The sequence below is a fragment of the Rhinatrema bivittatum genome, chromosome 10, assembly GCF_901001135.1.
Source record: "Rhinatrema bivittatum chromosome 10, aRhiBiv1.1, whole genome shotgun sequence".
Classification (NCBI taxonomy): Eukaryota; Metazoa; Chordata; class Amphibia; order Gymnophiona; family Rhinatrematidae; genus Rhinatrema; species Rhinatrema bivittatum.
In genome coordinates, this window is record NC_042624.1 from 99,342,621 (window position 1) to 99,362,913 (window position 20,293).

General features: G+C 42.4%; 1 protein-coding gene across 5 annotated transcripts in view; it reads right to left on the minus strand.

Moving 5' to 3' along the window:
- MIER1 (MIER1 transcriptional regulator) overlaps nucleotides 1–20,293 on the minus strand; it is a 106,396-nt gene that overhangs the window by 37,395 nt on the left and 48,708 nt on the right. For 4 of the 5 annotated variants that reach the window (XM_029617570.1, XM_029617573.1, XM_029617572.1 and 1 more), the window contains exons 5-8: nucleotides 11,038–11,170; nucleotides 9,642–9,706; nucleotides 8,673–8,745; nucleotides 299–450 (exon numbers count right to left, since the gene is read on the minus strand). In XM_029617570.1, the coding sequence (XP_029473430.1) occupies nucleotides 299–450; nucleotides 8,673–8,745; nucleotides 9,642–9,706; nucleotides 11,038–11,170 (423 nt within the window). The remainder of the gene's footprint in view (nucleotides 1–298; nucleotides 451–8,672; nucleotides 8,746–9,641; nucleotides 9,707–11,037; nucleotides 11,171–20,293) is intronic. The other variant, XM_029617571.1, reaches the window with a different exon arrangement.

The window sequence follows — 20,293 nt, forward strand, 5'->3', positions numbered from 1 at the left end:
TGCCTTTATTTGAAAGTCCTCTGTTTCATGCTCCAGCCCCTCCTCAGCAGCATGAAGGGGAAGGGGATGGGGGGGTCAAAGCTGGAGTGTACAGGACACAGAGCAGAGAAAAGCTACTCTGCTCTGTAATCCAACCACGCTTCTCCTGTCATTCACCCCCACTGAGGGTGCTACCTAGGGGAGATGAGGGATACAGAGTATTCCAGATAGAAAGTGCTGTTTAACAGCAATATAGGCTTTAAAGTATCTTAAAGCTTAGTTTAACCAACATAATCCGACTTATGTTTATTATATATACCTGTTCATTGTCCTTAATGTGTGAACCCTCAGGAATTGCATCCACACCTCTCTCATCTCCTGTTCGCCTTGAGGCTTCATTGAGGAATTCAATCACTCTGTCTTCTGATAGAAAATCAGGTATCCACAGGAGCTGATCATCATTTTCATAGACTAAAATGGAGAAAAATAGGTCACAAACTAAAAATATGAGTCACACTACCTTTTTTAATCATGTCCCCAATGGAATCAGGCTGCAGTGCACTAATCCTTTACTTCTACCCCCTTCTCTCCTCCCCCATATTGTACAAGATCTATGTCAAAAATTCTAAAAAAAACCATTCTCAGTGCCTAGTTCAGATTTTATACTTGGCTCACTCCAGGTAGCAGGTCAATACAATCAAATATTAAGTGGACTAATTTAAAATGTTTTCAACAGGTATACAACATTATACAGCGCTATACCTCTCACGTGGGAAATCATTTTAAAAGCTATTGTAATTCCATAAATTCTAAGTTAGTTCTGGGACTAGTGCTTACATTTATTCAAGCTAAGCCAAAGCATAATAGCACCATTATGATTAGGGAGAACCAAATGATCCCTGTAAAAGTTTTTTCCCCCAGACCCACACGAAAATACATGACCATAAACCCATGAGGACTAACATCCTGCTATCCTGTAATAACACCTGTTACAGGTAAGCAACATTTGCTTTCTCACAGGACAAGCAGGATGGTAGTGAGTACCAAGCTGAGGATGCCCGAGAGTGCACCAATGCACCCAAGACGTGCAAAAGGCGCAATGACGGGGGTGGAATTTGGAACGGAGGGCATCCTGAAACCCTTAACGGGTTGGTGGAAGGATGTTGGGTAGTTAAACCGAAAAGAATAGGAGTAGACGGACTGGCCAAACATGGAGCATGCCGGCTAGTCGTATCTAAGCAATAATGGTTGCGAAGGATGGAGAGAGCTCCAGGTCGCAGCCTGACAAATATGTACAAGCAGCACCGGCCGAAGGTAAGCTATGGAGACTGGGATGGACGCAACACAGTGTGGTTACATACAGTGTTGTAGTGAAATGCCTGCTTGCTGGTCGGAAAAAGAGATACAGACCGTCAACCAGGAGGAATAGGTCTGTTTGCCCGCTGGAACTTGCAGCTTGGCTCTTGCCACAGAAGGAAAGAGTTAGGTGGAATTCCTATGGAGTATAGTGCAGTCTAGATAGAATGCAAGTGCACTATTACAGTCCAAGGAGTGGGAAAAACCCTCTCGCTTTGGTGAGAGAGAGGTGTTAGGAAAGTGGGCAGAATATATTCTGAGTAAGGTGAGATGCAATGTCTACCCTAAGAAGGATATGAAGTTGAAAACGTAAAACCACTCAGTCATGGAGGAATGCTGGGTCGGGTGAGTATGTAACAAGGTGTGTAACTCACTGACCCTGTTGGTAGAAATGATGTCTATGAGGGAAAGAGTTCCCCATGGCAGACTGTTAAGTGAGAGGAACGGAAAGGCTCGAACAGAGAATGTATGAGTCTTGTAAGCACGAATTACATGTCCCATTCCGTGACTAGTGAAAACAGAGGCGGCTTGATCAATGGATAATCCATAGTAAGCTGACTCAGAAGGGGTTGACTGTTAATCGGGTATCCCCACTCCCAAGTGGTACGCCAATTGGAACAGAGGTGTACCCATGTGAAGGATGTCTGGGGAGCAGAATCAGAGGGAGTAAGAAAAAAGAGTGGTATAGAAAAAAGAAAAAGGGTAAAACCCTTTTTGTCAGCGTCATGTGGTACATCATGCCATTTTGAATGGTAGAATTTGGGTGTAGAAGGGTTTTTGTGACGCTACCAGTACCTGAGAACATCAGTGAGTCTATGATATGAGACTGATTTGTAAGAAGGTGAATTGGTTACTGGTGTGATAGACCGAGAAGTATGGGAAGCACACTGGTCTCGGCCAGGACGTGGGTCTGAGGAACAGTGAACCCCGTCCCGTTTCAGCATTAGAAGAGTGCTGGCTATGAGAGGCAGCGGAAGAGACACATATAAGAGGGCCCTGATGGAACAAAGGCGCCTATGGGAACGCATTGGAAACATGTGTAGGGAGGAGAATCCGTGCACCGTATGGTTCGATGCGGACGCAGAGGGCAAGTTCGGTTGATCTCTTTTTTTTTTTTTTTTCTACCGAAGTATAGCTGTGTGCCTTCACCCCGGTTTACAGAGTAACAACATTATACAATGAACATGTTATAAGAAATAACACAGTACAGATAGCAGAACTATAACATCTCGGCAAAAAGCAGAGTATAACATGTTATCAGGAGACAATTTAAGACTTGGTTATAAGATACTTAAAGGAACTTTAGGGTTCAAGATGAAAAATTGACGGCACTAGAAGATTTCTCTCGCTACACATGTAGTCCGAGATCATTCGAGAGGATGGAAACCTATATGGAGAAGGTCTGTTCGTGCGTTCAGTAAGTCTGTCAGATAAATGGCCCGAGGATGCATGGAGCGAGCAAGGGCCAAGGGTAGAGCTGTAGAGCTTCCTAGTAGAGCAGCTAAGAGGTTATGTGTGTTGGAAAAGCACATTGTCCCTATGCTGTCAGTCTGTATGCACAAAGATTTGTTGCAGAGGAAGGCATAAGGACATAACTCATGGCTACAAGCTCCAGGAAGTTCATGTGAAACTGTGCCTGGAGCGGAAAAAACGTATATTGGGTTGAGAAGATGTTAGGTCAAACTTTACAACCCTGAGTAAATGCGAGCATTAGCAGGAGCAGACTAGGTTTTGGTTCCAGATCTGCAATATGGATGAGGGATGAAAGCGGTTGAACGGCTTAGACCCATTGATAATGAAATTTCACTGAACCTAACCCATAGCAATTTTGGATCTATGAGGAAAGTGCATAGTGAAAAAACCCCATGGCCCGACAATGAAAGAATTGAGGGGCTGAAGTTATGGAATATGAGCGCAGGGACATATAGAAATTTGTTAGAATGTCTGTGAGGTTGCTGGACAGGAAGGTCATTGTGACTGTGGTGTCCAGAAGTGTTCTATAAGGGATGTATGGCAGTGACAGCAATCCCAGGTAGTAGATTTATAGTGAGTCATGAAGAAGTTAGAGCTCCTTGCTTGGATTGACTGTGGTTATGCAGCTGTCCATGCAAGGAAAAGCGTGAATGATAATGTACTCTGTAGAGAAATAGCAGTCACCAATAGTAATTTAATGAAATACTCCAGTTGCCGAAGCTGGTGCAACCGGCAGAGCTTGGGATTGTAATATTGTTGACTCACCATGAAGCACATAGAAAGATTAGAGGTAATGTACTTACTGCGATATGGAAGCATGGTGACGAGAGATACCATTTTACCTGTGCCTTCTGAAGAAAGTTGGTATTTCTGAAGTCCAGGATGGGCGGAGAGTAACTACTTTTTGTTGAAAGAAAGAATAGTGAAATTAAAACTCCCCAAACCCCCCCTCCCCTCCTGCGCTTTGTAGCGTCCGGGGGAGTGTACCGTGAATCTTGGTACAGAGTGGGGTGGCTGCTCTGACATCCGACAACTTGAGAAACCCGGAGGTGTCCAACTGGTGGGGGCTGATGTAACCTGGATATCATGTAACCTCCCACGGGAGCGGTAAAGTCTTACCCGCATTTCTGTGTGCTATACAAGAAAACGTCGAGACCTGTTGCCAGGTTTCAAGGTGGACTTGCACTTGAGGCAGCATTTGCTGAATCTCATGTTTAGCAAATCAGCGAATCGATCTGGAACTTCGGTCCTGAATTAGGAACCAGAAGCCAGAGTATTAATCAGTACAGAGTTCCGTTGCTGACAACGGGAGGATGTCCTGATGCAATCCCAAATAAATGGTAGAGAGATTCTCTTGGTATGGTGTCTGACCTAGCTGGCAATAGTGATATGTGACACTAATACGGTTCTTGGAAGACAGACGACCTAGAACCTTTCGAACCATGTGGCTCGAATTAGAGAACAGATCTCAATGGGAATGCCGCTGAAGCGGGATTAGAGTACTTACCATCCGACGTGGATCGCCGAATGAGCTGGTGAAGATGGCTCTGTGGATTTCAAGAGTCATCGAGGGATAGCCTGTCGGACGTAAAGGTCCGTCTCAACTCTGAAACCTGGTATGGTAGCGCAAGTATAGAGGAGACAGGCTGAGCGTGGCTGGCGCTACCCACAGTAATTTGTGGAGGGCCACAATCCCGCACCGATGTCGGTGGGGCACGCCTCGGGTACAGGGGAGCCATTATGACTCGTGAACTCGGCCCTCATTGCAGCGGTTCAATGTGTCGTGACGCCAGTGCAGAATTCTTCGGAACCCGTTCCGGTGTTTCTGGAGCACCAAGGACTGCCAGCACTGTGCGGAACAGTGGCGATGGCAGTGGTGATGTTGCTCGGCCCGGGCATTCTCCAGCACCGAGAAGGATAGCACGGATGTGCTGGATGGCGTCGGTGGCGGACGGTCACCGTGCCGGTGACAATGAGTGCCACGGTGCTCGGCCAGGTCTTTCCCCAACGCAGAGGTGGATGCCCTCGCTGTCTTGGATGGCGAATGTTGACGGACTGTCAGCATGCCTGCACTGCTCCTGGCACTATGTAGTATCATAGGCCAATTCGGGGCTTTAATAAGAACCCAAAGCATGGAGCACAGTGTTTAGGCAAGGGCATTACGTGGAGGTGCTATGTCGGTACTGACGGTGTCGATGGCAGCCGAAGCGGCCTTGAGGGCATCGTCAAAAATATATATATGAAAAAATGTCGATGACCCGGGCAGAGCAAGGATAATAGTGACGAAAGCACTGATGGCATCGGCGTAGGTATCTATGGAAACGATGTGGCATCGAGAAATCAAAAAACATCATTGGCATCGGAAAAAATGATGCTGGCATCGGAGTCAATGACCGCATTGATAGGAACGCCAACGCCATCGACCTGGGCGTCGACGGCATAGATGGAATAGACCCGGGCATCAACGCTTCCGATGGAATCGACCTGGGCATCGATGGCACTGATGGAATAGACGATGGCATCGATGGAAGTGTCCTGGGCATCGGTGGAAATGACCCTGGCATCGATGGAAGTGCCCTGGGCTACGATGGCACCAACGACACAAGGGTGTGCATTGATGGCATCCATCTGAGCAATGATGGCATCAATGAAACCCAGGGAAAAATCAATGCCATTGATGAAAAACATGGATGGCACTGATAGAATCGATGCAGGGATCGATGGCATCAATGTACCGCGGGGGAGGGGTACCGATGGCATTGAAGAATACAGGACGGTCTGGAAGGGGGTACCAACGGTAGTGATGGGGGCATCGACTGCGCGAGGGTACCGAGAAAATTGAAGGAACTAGATTCGACAGAGACCCTGGCGGCAACAGAAACCATGGAAGTCCCTGTCCCACTAGCACTAATAACTAGGTAGAGTGTCACAGAGGGACACTCGCAGGCTATGTGTAGCTAACTATGAAAACATAGGGAAAGGGAAGGCCGCAATCGGTTGGCAGGACAGAGAGGTGACAGGAACAGACCGAAAAACAGGGCATAGTACTCACCGAGCGTCGAATAAATGTACGCGAAGGGAGACCCGTGTAGGGAAAAAGTGTTTGTGAAATAAAAGTTTAAGTATTTCCGTGTGGAAAAAGTGTTAGAACTTCTCACACAGTTCCTAACCGCTATGCTTACTGCAGAACGGAAAGAAGAAGACTGAGGGAGACACCTGTGGTCACAGGGATAATTGCAGGCTGAGCATGCTCAGTGCACTCAGTGTGCCAGTGTCAGTCAAAACTTTATAGAAACTTTGATAGAAAAGTTTTCCGTACAGGGCTCCATCCTGTGATGTCACCCATATGTGAGGACTACCATCCTGCTTGTCCTGTGAGAACTATTAGAGCACAGAAAGGTAGCACAGACCTCTCACACATGGAAGATACTAAAAAGACATTATGAATCCTCTTCACTTCACATCTTCCACATATTTACTAGTGTTATACAAGAGTAGGAAACCTGACAGCTATACAGGGTAGACCTTAGGAGGGTGTGGGACCCAGGGCAAACCAACTCTAGTGGAGCCCTGGAACACTGAAATGATAGTATTGGGGATGGGGCTATGCTGATGGTGTGGTGTTCCAGGGCGATCGCTGCTATTTGCCCCTCCCATAAGGATGGCCCTGCAACTATTAATACACGTACAAGTATGACTCTGCATTTAGTTATTACTGGTAGCCAAGCCTATTGCAGGAAGCAAGCCATTTGTCCTCTGTATTTATTAGATGACTCATTGAACATGAAGGGCCGGATTTTAAGATGTACGCCCGAATTTATAACATCCGTGCGCAGTCGCGCCCATGTTATAAAATCCAGGGTCAGCGCGCGCAAGGGGGTGCACACTAGTGCACCTTGCGTGCGCCGAGCCCTAGGGGAGCCCCGATTGCTTTCCCCGTTCTCTCCGCCCCCCCACATTCCCCCTCCCTTCCCCTACTTAACTCGCCCCCCCAGCCCTACCTACCCCTCCCCTCAACCTTTGTTTTAGAAGTTGCGCCTGCCTCTGGGCAGGCGTAGGTTGGGCGCGCCAGTTGAGTGCCAGCGCGCGATCCCCCGGCCTAGCAGCCCTACGGAGGCCTCTGGTCGCACCCCTGCCCCTTTTTTCAAGCCCCAGGACATACGCGTGTCCTGGGGCTTTGCGCGTGTCGCCGGGCCTATGCAAAATAGGCTCGGCGCATGTAGGACTTTTAAAATCTGCCCCGAAGTATTTTGAGATGCTAAGCAGCTCTGTGATAGAAATGCACAGTAAGATGGGATGGCCAGCTCCGGCCCTCAAGAGCCAGAAAAACAAGTCAGGTATTCAGGATAGCCACAATGAATATGCATAAGACAGATGTGCATACAATGGAGCTAGTGCATTCAAATCTCTCTCATGTATATTCATTGTGGAAATCCTGAAAACCAGGCCTGTTTGTGGGTTTCAAGAACTGGAGTTGGTCATACCTGCATGTAAGAGGAACAAAAGGTTTAGTCGAAACTGCTGCAGAGAATTAAAAAGAAAATGCAAAAGAAACCGATCCATTTGCAAGAGTAATACATTTGAACTGAACTACTAAACCTCTTTTTGCCAATAACTTCCTCTTTACAATAAACACCTTTTACAACTGTAATAAAGCAGTCCACACAGGTGCAGTTCCCTGGAAATAACATCACTCAAGGTAGGCCATAAAAAAAATAAAGGACATACAGGCCATAGGTAACATTTCCTCTTTGGTTCCTTTACCCCTTGGCCTGCCTTCTTCAATTTACTCTCCACTTTTCTGTTTTTCCCTTGGAATTTAATCTCAATGAGGTATAACTTTAGTTGCTTTGGTTAGAAAAGTGGTATATAGATGATAAACAACTTACTAAACTTACAATCCTGTCTAATTTACATCACTTGTGTTCTGATGAGTAAAAAGAATGAACTAAAACCCCTCTTCAACCCCCTGATGTGCAACAAAAACCATAAAAGAAAGCAACACCATCTGAGTACTGTTCTGTATTTCAAAAGGTTGTTGTTTTTTTTTAATCGTTACAGGTTGAATTTTACTAAGTCATTTTCCAAAATTCTACTCCCTATGGAATTCCCCTGAACCCACTATGTACTTAATGTTCAAAACAATATAATAAATTACCTCCTATCAAATGGTTTGGAGTTTTTCAGTCAGGGTGATGTAATTTGTGATATAGTAAATATAAAACAACCAGATCTGCGAGTATGAATTCATTTCTGACACTGCTTCACAGGAGTTGTGTGCGTAAAAGCAGCAATTTTTAAAAGTTGTTTTATGCACATAAATCCTTTTGAAAATTACCTCCTTACATTTCACTGGATCATTTTTAAATCCAAGAAGAAATGTGCTTTCCAATTATTTACACAAGCTGTGTTATAGACTTGCAGCACAAATTTGAAAGCTCATTAGAGAATTACCTTTCTAAGATAATAACTTCAGTTTGTATTTATACAGTACAAGGTAATTCATAGAACAGCAGACATTTGAGCACAGGGCACTTAAGTGACCCATTTATTCACAGTCACGCAGTAAACGGTGGATAGGAGAATTAAATCAGAGTGGCTGGTAAATTTGTGCCAAGTTGTAATGTAATCCCAGGGATCATTATACAATCCATCTGCAGACACCAGAAAACAGACTCAGGGGAAACAGATGTCTGCCAAACTTTTAAACTGCTACTTTTTTTTTTTATTATTGAAAAAGGAGTTTTACAGTATACTGGATAATCATCTAGCAAATAGCTCAAAATCATACTTTAATTTCTGACAGGTGGCAACATGAATCCATGCCACATTAGTGAGCTATTCTGTTTCACAATAAAGCTTACCTCTTTCGTTCTCCTTGTATTTACAGACACCAAGTGGAATTTCTGCTTGAAACATAGAGCCCACCATAATTTCCTATACAGATAAAAAGGCAAAGTTTTAGATTTTGAAAATTTTCAGGAAAGACCTAATCTGCATCACCTCTCCCAACAATGGCTTGTGTATTCATATAAATGTTACTAAAAGGAGCATAAAACTCAACTAGAAAATACTCCCATCCACCTACACAGTTAACAAGCGAAAGTTCTTCAGCAGCCTTCATATTTAATTTTGAGGTCAAATGTATTGAACATTGTCTGAACACACAAAATGTAAGAAACTCCACAGTACTGCTTTTTAGTGCAAATGTCTTCTGCAGTAGAAGATAGCTTCAAACTAGAAAAGCTCTAGATCAACATTATTTTTCTTACTGTGCAAGATTTGCTTTAAAAACGAAGTGTCAGCCCAGAAGCTGCAATTTAGGAGCCCCAGATTAATTCCTGAGCTCAGCTTGGGCAGGCTGAGGAGGTGGTTTCACAAGGCTGGAGGGAGGGAGGGAGGGAATCAGCTCTACCCACTGTGCAACAGTGACATTTGGTGGTTAGCTAAGAGCACACTTATCCTGTGTTCTATGATCTGCGCCTCTGAGCCAGAAGACTATTACTGTGAGGGCTTGGCTGCATGGGAGGAAAACTCTCAGACAGGCTCATGGTGCTGTAGCACTAGTGAAAGCCAGTTCTGATTACACTTGAAGTGCTAAAGGACAAATCTGTTTCAACATTTTGAAGAACAATACAAAGTTAGAATGAATGTCAGAAATCAAAACCCATCCGTTTCCACTCCAATTCATATCTCCAGTTTCTATTAAGATATGCTGCTGCACATTGTACATATGAATGTTTAAACATATTTGATAAATTTACCTAAATTGTATATTTTGGCTAAAGATTTACTTTTAGGTTCTTCAACTGGGACCCCTCTCAACTTTATACCTTTTTCCAGTCTTCAGAGGGAATATAGTCTTCATCTTCTTCAGATTCCTCTTCAATTTCATTATCTGCAAGAAAACAGTGCACTTGAAATATAGGTCAGGAATCAAGGTCAATAAAAAAAAAAAGGATGATCTACTTTTATTGGGCTAATTTAATACATTTCTTGTATATCTTGCAGGCATATTACCCCTTCATTAGATCAAAACAAAATGATTAGATCATTTATTTTATCCTAGAGCTGTATGTGGCATCTTCCATCTTGGACAAATGAATGTGATTGTCGAATTGGTCCACTTGAATGTGCCAAACTGAAGGCCATTTTGTTCAGACTTAATAGGGTAAAGCTCCTGAAAGCTAGTCAAGAAATGTTATTAAGTCTGTCCAATAAAAAGATAACACCTGAATTTCCATGCATTCTAGCAGACTAACATGGTAACCACACTACTTTCTCAAAGATAGCTCACAAATTGAAACATGTGAGGGACCATTCAGAGTCTTATTCAGAGGAACTTGTAGATTAGTTTGTATTTGCAAGAAGGTAAATCTGGAGATCAAGTGAGAATGCTCAGGGCTGCCCTGGAGAAAAGCCAGGGCTAGGAAATGATCTGCATTCCCCTGGACTTCAGTGTCTATGATTGCTGTACAGGAAACATGCTTGATATAATGTCTGAGAAGTCTGAATGATCTTTCTCTTGGCACTGATGGCTTCTATGGTACAGAATTACTGCACAAGTAGGAAGAGGAAATGAAACAGAAAACAAAAAGGAGTACAAAAAATATTTATATGTAAATGGAAGCATAATTTTGACAGAGGTATTGAAAATATTAAGCATTTCTCAAACAATTAGAAAAAACATGAACTACTTGATTTCCTAATTACTTGCAGAAATGTTTAAAAATCTTAAAAAAAAATAAAAAATACTTTCAAGATGCGACATTCACACCATCCAGAAAGAAAGTATTGAATGTTCTCTCTCACTATCTAGTCAGTGCAAGACTGTACTGTAAGTACAATCTGAAGAAAGTGAGCTTGGAAAGAACACCAGCAGCTTAGAATAAAGACAATTCTAAGTGCACCTCACACTGGCTTAATTCAAATAATCAGCCCAATGAAAACACCCTCAAGCCTGTGGCAGTGGCTGAAATAGGGATGCAATAGCTTGTACTCAGATGTGCTGACAGATCTCACATTCAAAACATATTAAAAAAAAATTTTCACATATGATAAAGCGCACAGCCCAATAGCTGAAATCAAAACATTTTACATGCAAACTTATTTCTCTCCATGAACTGCATGTGGTTGGCGAATGTTAGCAATGCTACCAATCTAATACAACAATCTGGCTGTAGCAAAATTATAAGTTTAGATAGTTAGCTTGCACCATACAACACATACTTGCATCAAAATATTTACATCGACGTGGCCGAATTATCTCTGGTACATCTCGGGAAGTAACAGAATGCGCCGGGTCATCATTGGAGGACTGTGTCTCATCCTCTTGTCCTGATGAGTCCTTAACAGTTTCTTCCTGAAATACGTTTAAGTCAAAACGTAAGCCACTTCTGACACCTGCAGCTCCTTCTCTGGCTCCTACATTTGTGCTTGCAATTAACAAAAGGGGGTTTGTCACCGGCATAAAGTGAGGTGAATGAATTGCTCACAATTACATTTTCTTTTGACACCTGGACATAAAGATATTTTCAGAATTAAGCCACAAATGACTGGGGAATCAAATAGGGGAAAATAAGCATGCACCCCTGAAAAAGCATGTGCATCTGCCTATTACTTATAGGATTCTGAATGCATATCCCATTAGGAAGCAGGCACATTCCAAATGAATATCAAAGCCTATTTGTGGACTGCCAGCTAGGACTATAGGATTCAGCCTTTTCAGATGTCTTTAAATAGACAATACTGCAACAAAAAAACAAAACAAAAAAAAAAATATATATATATATAAAAAATTGTATTTCACATATCCTGGGCAGATCTACAATAAAACGGATTTGAAAAGATTTTTTGGCATTTTCCTTATTTTGCTGCAGTAATTTGAACATTTCTTGTGTCCTTCTAATTACCCTTTTTATGCTGAGCTGCTACGGGGTCCTAGGGCACTGTTAGTAACTGACTCATACTGAGGAGTTCATGCCACTCGAGAAGTTTGCAGTGTTGCATACTTGCATGCCATTATTTATTACCCACCTATCAAATACTGATTTACTAACAATTCTTCTTCCAAATCATTCTTTAAGGGAAAAAAAGCATCAGAGCAAATTGACAGGAGTAACACAAAACTGGACTAGCATTTCATGACAACATGGAATTTGGTTTTCAACACAGATGAAGGAATTTTATATGGAAAAACAGTACTGTTTAACTTTGCACAGTTACTTTTTTCAGTAAACACATCCAATATCTTCCATGATTAAATTACTGTGCCAAAAATATATTATATATACTGGTAGATTTTTAAAGCCTTGCACACGCCAAAACCAGGAGACACGCGTGTCTTGGGATGGGCGCGCGGTGCGGATTTTCAAAGAGCCGTGACAACACGCGCATCTCCTGTTACTTGCACAAAAACGTTTTCAGGGAAAAGGGTTGGGGCGTGGGCGGGCTGAGGCATGATTTCTGCACATACCGCGTAAGTTTACTTCTGCTATGGATGGCGTGTAAGTAATAAAATAAAAAAAATAGATAAGCTAATTAGTGAGGTTTAGAGAGTCTGGCCTAACAGAGTAAAAGGTAGGCAAAGTAACAGAAGGGGTCAGGAAGTCTGATTGGTTAACTGAGAACGAATTGGAAAAATGGACTCTAGCGTCTTGTGTGTGTATCCAGTAAAATCCCCCCCCCCCTTACATGAGCAAGGTGGCACTTGCGCACACATGCACGCATCAATATGAAATCGTGCGCACATGCACGCGCAAATAATCTATTTTAAAACACGTGGATATATGCGCACGGTTTAAAAATTGCTGCGTCCATGTGCCCGCGCCAGCAAACGCGTGCAAATGTGTGCCTGCACATGGCTCTTAAAATGTATCTCATAAGCAGGCCGATTCAGTATGGTGCGCTCTGGCTGAGCGCACCGTTAGCCCCAGTCTAGACACGCGTTTTCCATGCGCTAATAAAGTAAGGGGTAATAGCGTGAGGAAAACGCGTGTCCAACCCCCTAAAAACTACTGTATTTTTCACTCCATAAGATGCACCTAGGATTCAGAGGGGGAAAATTTAAGGAAAAAAAAATTTTGTGCTAAGCCGGCTCTGTCTCCGGGCGTCTATGCGTCTTATGGAGCAAATTAGGGGAGTGCATAACATTTTTTTTTTCTCCCCATTTTGTTTTCGGGTCTGGGGAGGGCCATTTCGGTCCATTCCCCAGATCAGAAAACTTTTGTCTTTCTATTTCTGTGGGAACCCCCCACAACCCAACCCTTTAAATTAATTAACACCCCCCCACCCTCCTAACCCCCCCCCCCCAAGACCTGCCAAATTAAATACAACCCCCCACCCAAGACCTGCCAAAAGTCCCTGGTGGATGCTCAATTTTGCCAGCTTCCAATCCGTGGCTGTCAGCGGGTTCGACAACCGACGCCGGTAAAATTAAGCGTCGGCTGTCAAACCTGCTGACAGCCGCTGCTTCTGTCAATAAGGAGGTGCTAGTGTCCCTAGCGCCTCTTTTTACCACAGGCCCTCATTTAAATACAGAATTGCGCGTCCAGGAGAGCAGCCTGGGAGCGCGTCGGAAGAGTGGGTGCTCGCCTCGGAGCGCCAGCTCTCCCGTGAATTTTACTGAATTGGCCTGATAATTAGCACAGCATCAGTTTCCTGCAGCAGCTTGTGGACAGATTCTGCAGGAAAAGTTAGAAAATTCTACAGCAAAGCTTCTGAATCATGTGGCACATATTCAATATTGCAACCTTTATTTTACTTTACAAAATAAAGCTGATTTACAATTTCTGTGTCTGGGTAATTTATTTTGTTCTTTTTATAATCAAATACTTTTAATACAATTAAATAAGATTGTACCATTACAAAAAAGAGCAATTATTGTCATTAAACATTTAACATACAACCTTGGTGTCGAAATATTTTAATACAAAAACAGATGTTCATAGTACTTGGCATCTTCCAAATTACAACATAAGCTTTCAATTTAACATAACCTTCTTCACTCCATCTTTCTTTTGTCAAATTCTATATATTAATCTTAGGAAGTACAGTTGCCTCAGACTTCCAACTCTAAGAAGCAACTACTCCGGCATTCAAATTCACTTAGATTCCTTTACGATAAGGAAAAAGAAAATCTCTTGCATCTGCTTTTTGGTAGTTTCAGAAAATCATAGTTAACTGGCAAAGTAAGAACATATGCCATACGGAGGCAAACCAAAAGGTGTATCAATCCCAGCATCCTGTCTCTGATAGTGGCCAATCCAGATCACAGTACCCAGTATGATCCCAAAGAACAGGTCCAATCCTTCTTGCACATAACCGGGATAAGCAGTGGCTTCCTCAAGTCTACAAGGCTAACAGTGGTTTGTGGACTTTTCTTTCAGGAACTTGTCCAAATCCTTTTTAATCCTAACTACACTAACTTCTTTCACCATATCTTCTAGTAACAAATTCAACAATTTAAGTGTATGCCGTGTGAAAAAAAATGCTAATTTTAGAAGTGCTACCCATTCGCTTCATGGCGTATCTCCTAGTCCTAGTTGTATTGCAAAGGGTAAAATAACAGTTTCCTATTTACCAGTCCTGCACCATGCCTAATTTTACAGACCTCTATCATATCTCCTTAAGAACATAAGAAAATGCCATACTGGGTCAGACCAAGGGTCCATCAAGCCCAGCATCCTGTTTCCAACAGTGGCCAATCCAGGCCATAAGAACCTGGCAAGTACCCAAAAACTAAGTCTATTCCATGTTACCATTGCTAATGGCAGTGGCTATTCTCTAAGTGAACTTAATAGCAGGTAATGGACTTCTCCTCCAAGAACTTATCCAATCCTTTTCTAAACACAGCTATACTAACTGCACTAACCACATCCTCTGGCAACAAATTCCAGAGTTTAATTGTGCGTTGAGTAAAAAAGAACTTTCTCCGATTAGTTTTAAATGTGCCCCAAGCTAACTGGTCCTGCTGTCTCGGCTGTCTCTTCTCCTCGATGAAGAGCCCCAACCTAGTCGATCTTTCCTCAAAGAGGAGCCATTGCATTCCCTTTATCTTTTTGGTTCTGCCTTCTCTGCACTTTTTCAAGTTCTGCTATATCTTTTTTGAGATCTGTATCGATCGCACCATGGATTAATACAGAGGTATTGATATTTTCAGTTTTATTTTCTATTCTTTTCCTTATAATACCTAACATTTTATTTGCTTTTTTGACCATCAGAACATACTGCGCCTAGGATTTCCAAGTATTGTCCACTGTGACTCCAAGAATCTTTTCCCAATACGGAACCCAGCATAATGTACTATATTTTTGGATTATTCTTCCCTGTATGCATCACTTTGCACTTGTTCACATTAAATTACATCTGTCATTTAGACATCCAATCCCCCAATCTCACAAGGTCCTCTTGTGATTCCTCACAATCAGCTTGCGATTTAACTACTTTGAAATTAAAACAATAAATAAAGCCAGATGATGTTTCACACTGACTTCTTTGTAACATAAATCACAGTAAGAATGGCAGTTGCCTTAAATTAGTTTAAGCTCAGGCACTATTATAATCATTACCAATGATAGTGTAGAAAATTCTGTCAATAGTATCTCTCTCATAAAACCTTAATGTTATATTTTTCTATGTACATAAAACCAATCTCAAATTGGCCCAAAATAAATTAAAAGGTAATTAGCTTAAATGAACAATTTCAATGCAGTCCACAGACAAACCTCCAAAAGGCCATGAATGTTGCATCACAGAATATCTTCGATGTAATGGTCCATTTTCTCTTGTCGATATAAGACAAAGGGCAAGGGTACCAAATAATATAAATGACATCTTTGGTTATACATGTGGTATGATCAGACAATACAATTCCTTTCAGTAATCAAAAAAAAAAGTTAGAATCGCAGTAAAAGCAAGTTTGCCTACTGTAAACGGTGTTTCCGTAGATAGCAGATGATTTAGCCATGCTGTATGGGAGCGCATCGTGACCTTCGTAGGTGGAGCTTCCCTCAGTGAGTCACAGAGCTTGAACTCTGTGCATCTGTGTGGTGTGTTCCCGTGCGAATCAGCCATCTCTCCCTCTGTTTCTTTGTAGCCAAGATAGAATGAAGTCGTTAAGTCCTTTTTCTTATCTTATTGATTTATTTTTTTGACTGTCTAGGGAGGAGGGCGGGAACGCATGGCTACATCATCTACGGAAAAACTGTTTACGGGTAAGCAAACTTACTTTTTCCCGTCGATAGCAGGCTGATTTAGCCATGCTATATGGGAGTCCCAAGCTAGTGACAGGGGAGCACTTAGGGATGGCGCCTCAGTGACTGTCTGATTTGGAATGGGATCCCAGGGATGTTGTGGGACCAGTTATTACAGACTTGTGTTGGAGCTACGCAATCGCAACCCCGACACTCCTTCGGCACTCGTCATACATCTCGGCGGTAATGATATGCCCCGTACCAAAAGTGTCGATCTCACTCAAAAGATGCAGAAAGATTTAATGGTATTTGCATAACATGTTCCTGCAGTCTGTGATGGTCTGGTCCTGCATCACCCCTCGCAGAATATGGAGAGGTGAGCGCTCTCATTCAGCGATGGAAAAGGTTAGGAAAAAGATTAACAAATGGATGTTAAAATACATGCGTGTCATTGATGGTTTGTCTGTTACACACAAATTTATAGATGAGAGTCCAGGGATGTTTCGACCTGATGGTGTACATCTATCGGACATCGGCTGGGACATTTTAATTCTGATCTGCAGGATGGTCTTCAAGCGGTGTTGCACCTTATGGCCGCAGCCCGGTTGGGTGGTCCCCGGTAAGCAGTGTCACTAGCGGGCAACCGTGGCATGGTGACTGGCAGAAGTGACAACCCCCCCGCATTTAGGAGGATTGAACAGGCGGTTCGGATTGGGCAAGCGGCCTAACAGATCCGGCGCAGTCCCTCGACGCTTCAACGGCCAAGAGGGAAGAAGACGTTATTGATATGTTTGCTAATTGCTGATTATTCAATGTCTATGGGCTGCGGCCATCTTTGTCCAATCAATAAAATCTGCTTTTCGGAAGAAGTTATGTGTAAAACTGCAGTATTTGGGAAGTGGGAGGTGGGGAGGGAGGGTAAATGCAGCCTTTACACTGCCCCACATTGTGGGCATGGAACAGCTCCCCTGTGAGGAAAGACTAAAGAGGTTAGGGCTGTTCAGTTTGGAGAAGAGACAACTGAGGGGGAATATGATAGAAGTCTACAAAATCATGAAAGGACTTGAACAGGTTAATGCAAATCAATTATTTACTTGCTCAGACAATAAAAGGACTAGGAGGCACTCCATGAGTTAGCAAGTAGCTCATTTAAAACAAATTGAAGAAAATTCTTTTACACTCAGCGCAGAGTTAAGCTCTGGAATTCATTGCCACAGGATGTTAGTTAGTGTAATTGAGTTTAAGAAAGATTTGGATAAGCTGCTAGAGGAAAAATCCATAAACTATTAATTAATAAGCAATAGTAGCTTGAGATCTATTTAATGTTTGGGTACTTGCCAGATTCTTATGATTTGGATTGACCAATGTTGGAAACAGGATGCTGGGCTTGATGGACCCTTGGTCTGACCTAGTATGGCATATCTTATGTTCTATCCACACCAGAAGGGAGTGCTCAATAAAGATTCCACAGTCCCAAGGATTCAAATTATTTGTAAATCCAAAAGTAGTTTTATTTTTTATGGCGGCAACTCCACTGTATAAAAATGTATTTTTTTACAACCACAGGTCCCCCGACACGGACCCGTGTTTCGCCAGGGGCTGCATCGGGGGGGACGCACAACGGGTTTTAAATATAATCTGTAAACAAAACAATAGAAACAGGACTGTGTAAGGAAAGGCTTGCCAATGCCGTACATAAAAACAAATAATACACAAATAATACACTTTCACTTACCAAATTGAAGTTTATACAGGCATATAGCAGGGAGCGCATTGTATGACATTAAACATGGAGTTTTAAAGTTGCAAACGGCGCCAAAAAGCATTTACCAACCAATCAGCTGGGGACAACCCTCCACCAATCCGGGCAGAGAATTCTATATCCAATCAGCATCCAGATACATGAAATGAATAAACAATCAGATAAAATGAACCCATTCAATCTCTTTGTTGAGACCTCCTGGGACAACAGTATTTAAACGGTGAATCCACCGCTGTTCACAGCGAATAAGATGAGCATCAAAGTCACCACCTCTGGGAAGGGGAGCTATTACTTCCACTACAAAAAAGAAAATGTCAGAAATTGTATGAGATAAGGTTGTCCAGTGCTCAACCAACGGGGCTAGCATCCGTAAGTGTTTAATATTTGAACGATGCTCTATAATTCTTGTCCTGACTTGTCTGTTAGTCTTACCGATATATAACTTATCACAGGGGCACCTTATGGCATAGATTACCCCTGTGGAGCTACAATCAGAAAAGTCAAAAAATGAAAACACCCTTCCAGACAGAGGATCAACAAAATTAGACATTTTCAAGGTGTGTTTGTACAAAAAGAACCAAAATTACACGCTGACAACCCAGCCTTCATTGAACGTTGGAATAAAATATTGAACAAATGTTCTTTTGATCTAATGATACTAATCATTGAGACTACTAAGGAAGTGATCAATCCGCTGAAAACCGAAGTAGAAGCAAGCATTCAGACGATTCGGTCTTCTGCTCCTTCCCTGGAAAGTTTTGACCAACAACATACGGAGTTTATTGAAAACCTTGAGAAATTTAGAAAGGAGTTAAAGGCAGCTAAATTTAGAAAATTTCAGAGGGACATTACAGATTACACCAAAGGCTACGTGTATCAATGGCTCAATCCGAACCGTCTTCAAAAGTAGTCAGTAGCTTTCGCTCAATCGTCTTCGGACGATTCCTCTGGGGAAGACACATTGATGCCGAATTCTCGTGTAAACGTGGCACCACCAACTGGCATTACAACTTCTGGACAGTATTCGTCTATTGCTGCCTCTTTTTTAGACTCGGGACAGGTATCCCGCAGCAACAGAGGGTCCAGATCTCGAGGTCGCCCGCCAACAACTCAACGCTCTACCAGAACAACCCGGCAACAACAGGACCCATGGCAGTAGAACCAGACTTAGTTTTTAATTTGTCCTCACGGACTTTGTCTGAAATTGAGTTAAAAGCTCTGTCTAGGGGTTTGTCTTTTGTTCCTACTATTCGTAGTGACTCCTTTAACCTACAAATCCATCTTCATAGGTTTTTTAGGTTGCTAAAATTGAAACTGTTTTTTCAAAATACCCAATCCCCAAATGATGGATCTTTGGTTAATGTAAAATCAAAATGGGTTCCTCCAGGTCCTGTTGACCCAATGCTGTTTGTTTTTGAAAAACTTATACAACATGATATCCACCTCCTCTCCCAAACCAATCAGCATATTCGGTATAATCTCACCAAGGATGAAAGCAGTGCACTTTCATCTTTGGCAGAAGATCCTACAGTTATTATAAAATCAGCTGATAAGGGGGGCGGGGTGGTAATCATGGACCGTATTGAGTATAAATCTGAGGTGCTCCGCCAGTTAGAGGACTCTACTTTCTATTGTCTTCTACAATCTGATCCAACCGCTATATTGAAAGATGAAATTTCAATTATAGTACAAGATGCATTAGTCAATCGTTATATCACCCAACGTGAGGCTACTTTTTTGACTGCCCCTTTTCCTACAGTACCGGTATTCTATGTACTACCTAAGATTCATAAATCTCTAGTGAATCCACCGGGACGTCCAATCGTATCTGGGATTGGATCTGTTTTGGAACCACTTTCAAAATTTGTGGATATCTTTTTGAGACCAGTGGTTCCACAGATCAAATCCTTTGTCCGTGATTCTGCTCATTTAATTTCACTGTTAAACAATTTACAGATCCCTACGCCCCCATACTTGCTTGTTACATTGGACATAACGTCACTCTATTCTAACATCCCGCAACAGGAGGCTTTATTGATTATTGAATCTGTTCTTAATCAACGTTCTGTACCCCATCGTGTCCCTACACCTTTTTTAATGCAACTTACTACATTGGCACTCACTAAGAATTATTTCCGCTTTGATGATCAATTCTACCAACAAATTAAAGGGACTGCAATGGGGGCTACGATGGCTCCCAGCCTCGCATGTTTATACGTAGCACATTTTGAGGAAACTTACATTTATCCCTCCAATTGGCATGAGCTTATACATGCATGGTATCGCTACATTGATGACGTGTTGTTAATCTGGTTAGGGACTGAAATTCAATTCTTTATGTTCCTAGACTGGTTGAACCATTGTAACCAACATTTGCAGTTTTCCTTTAATATGCATCATTCTCAGATTCCATTTTTAGATATGCTTATTATGGTACATAACGGCGTATTTACAACCTCCATTTATAGGAAAGAGACTGACCGTAATACTATTCTTCAATTTGACAGCTGTCATCCAAGAATTCTTAAGA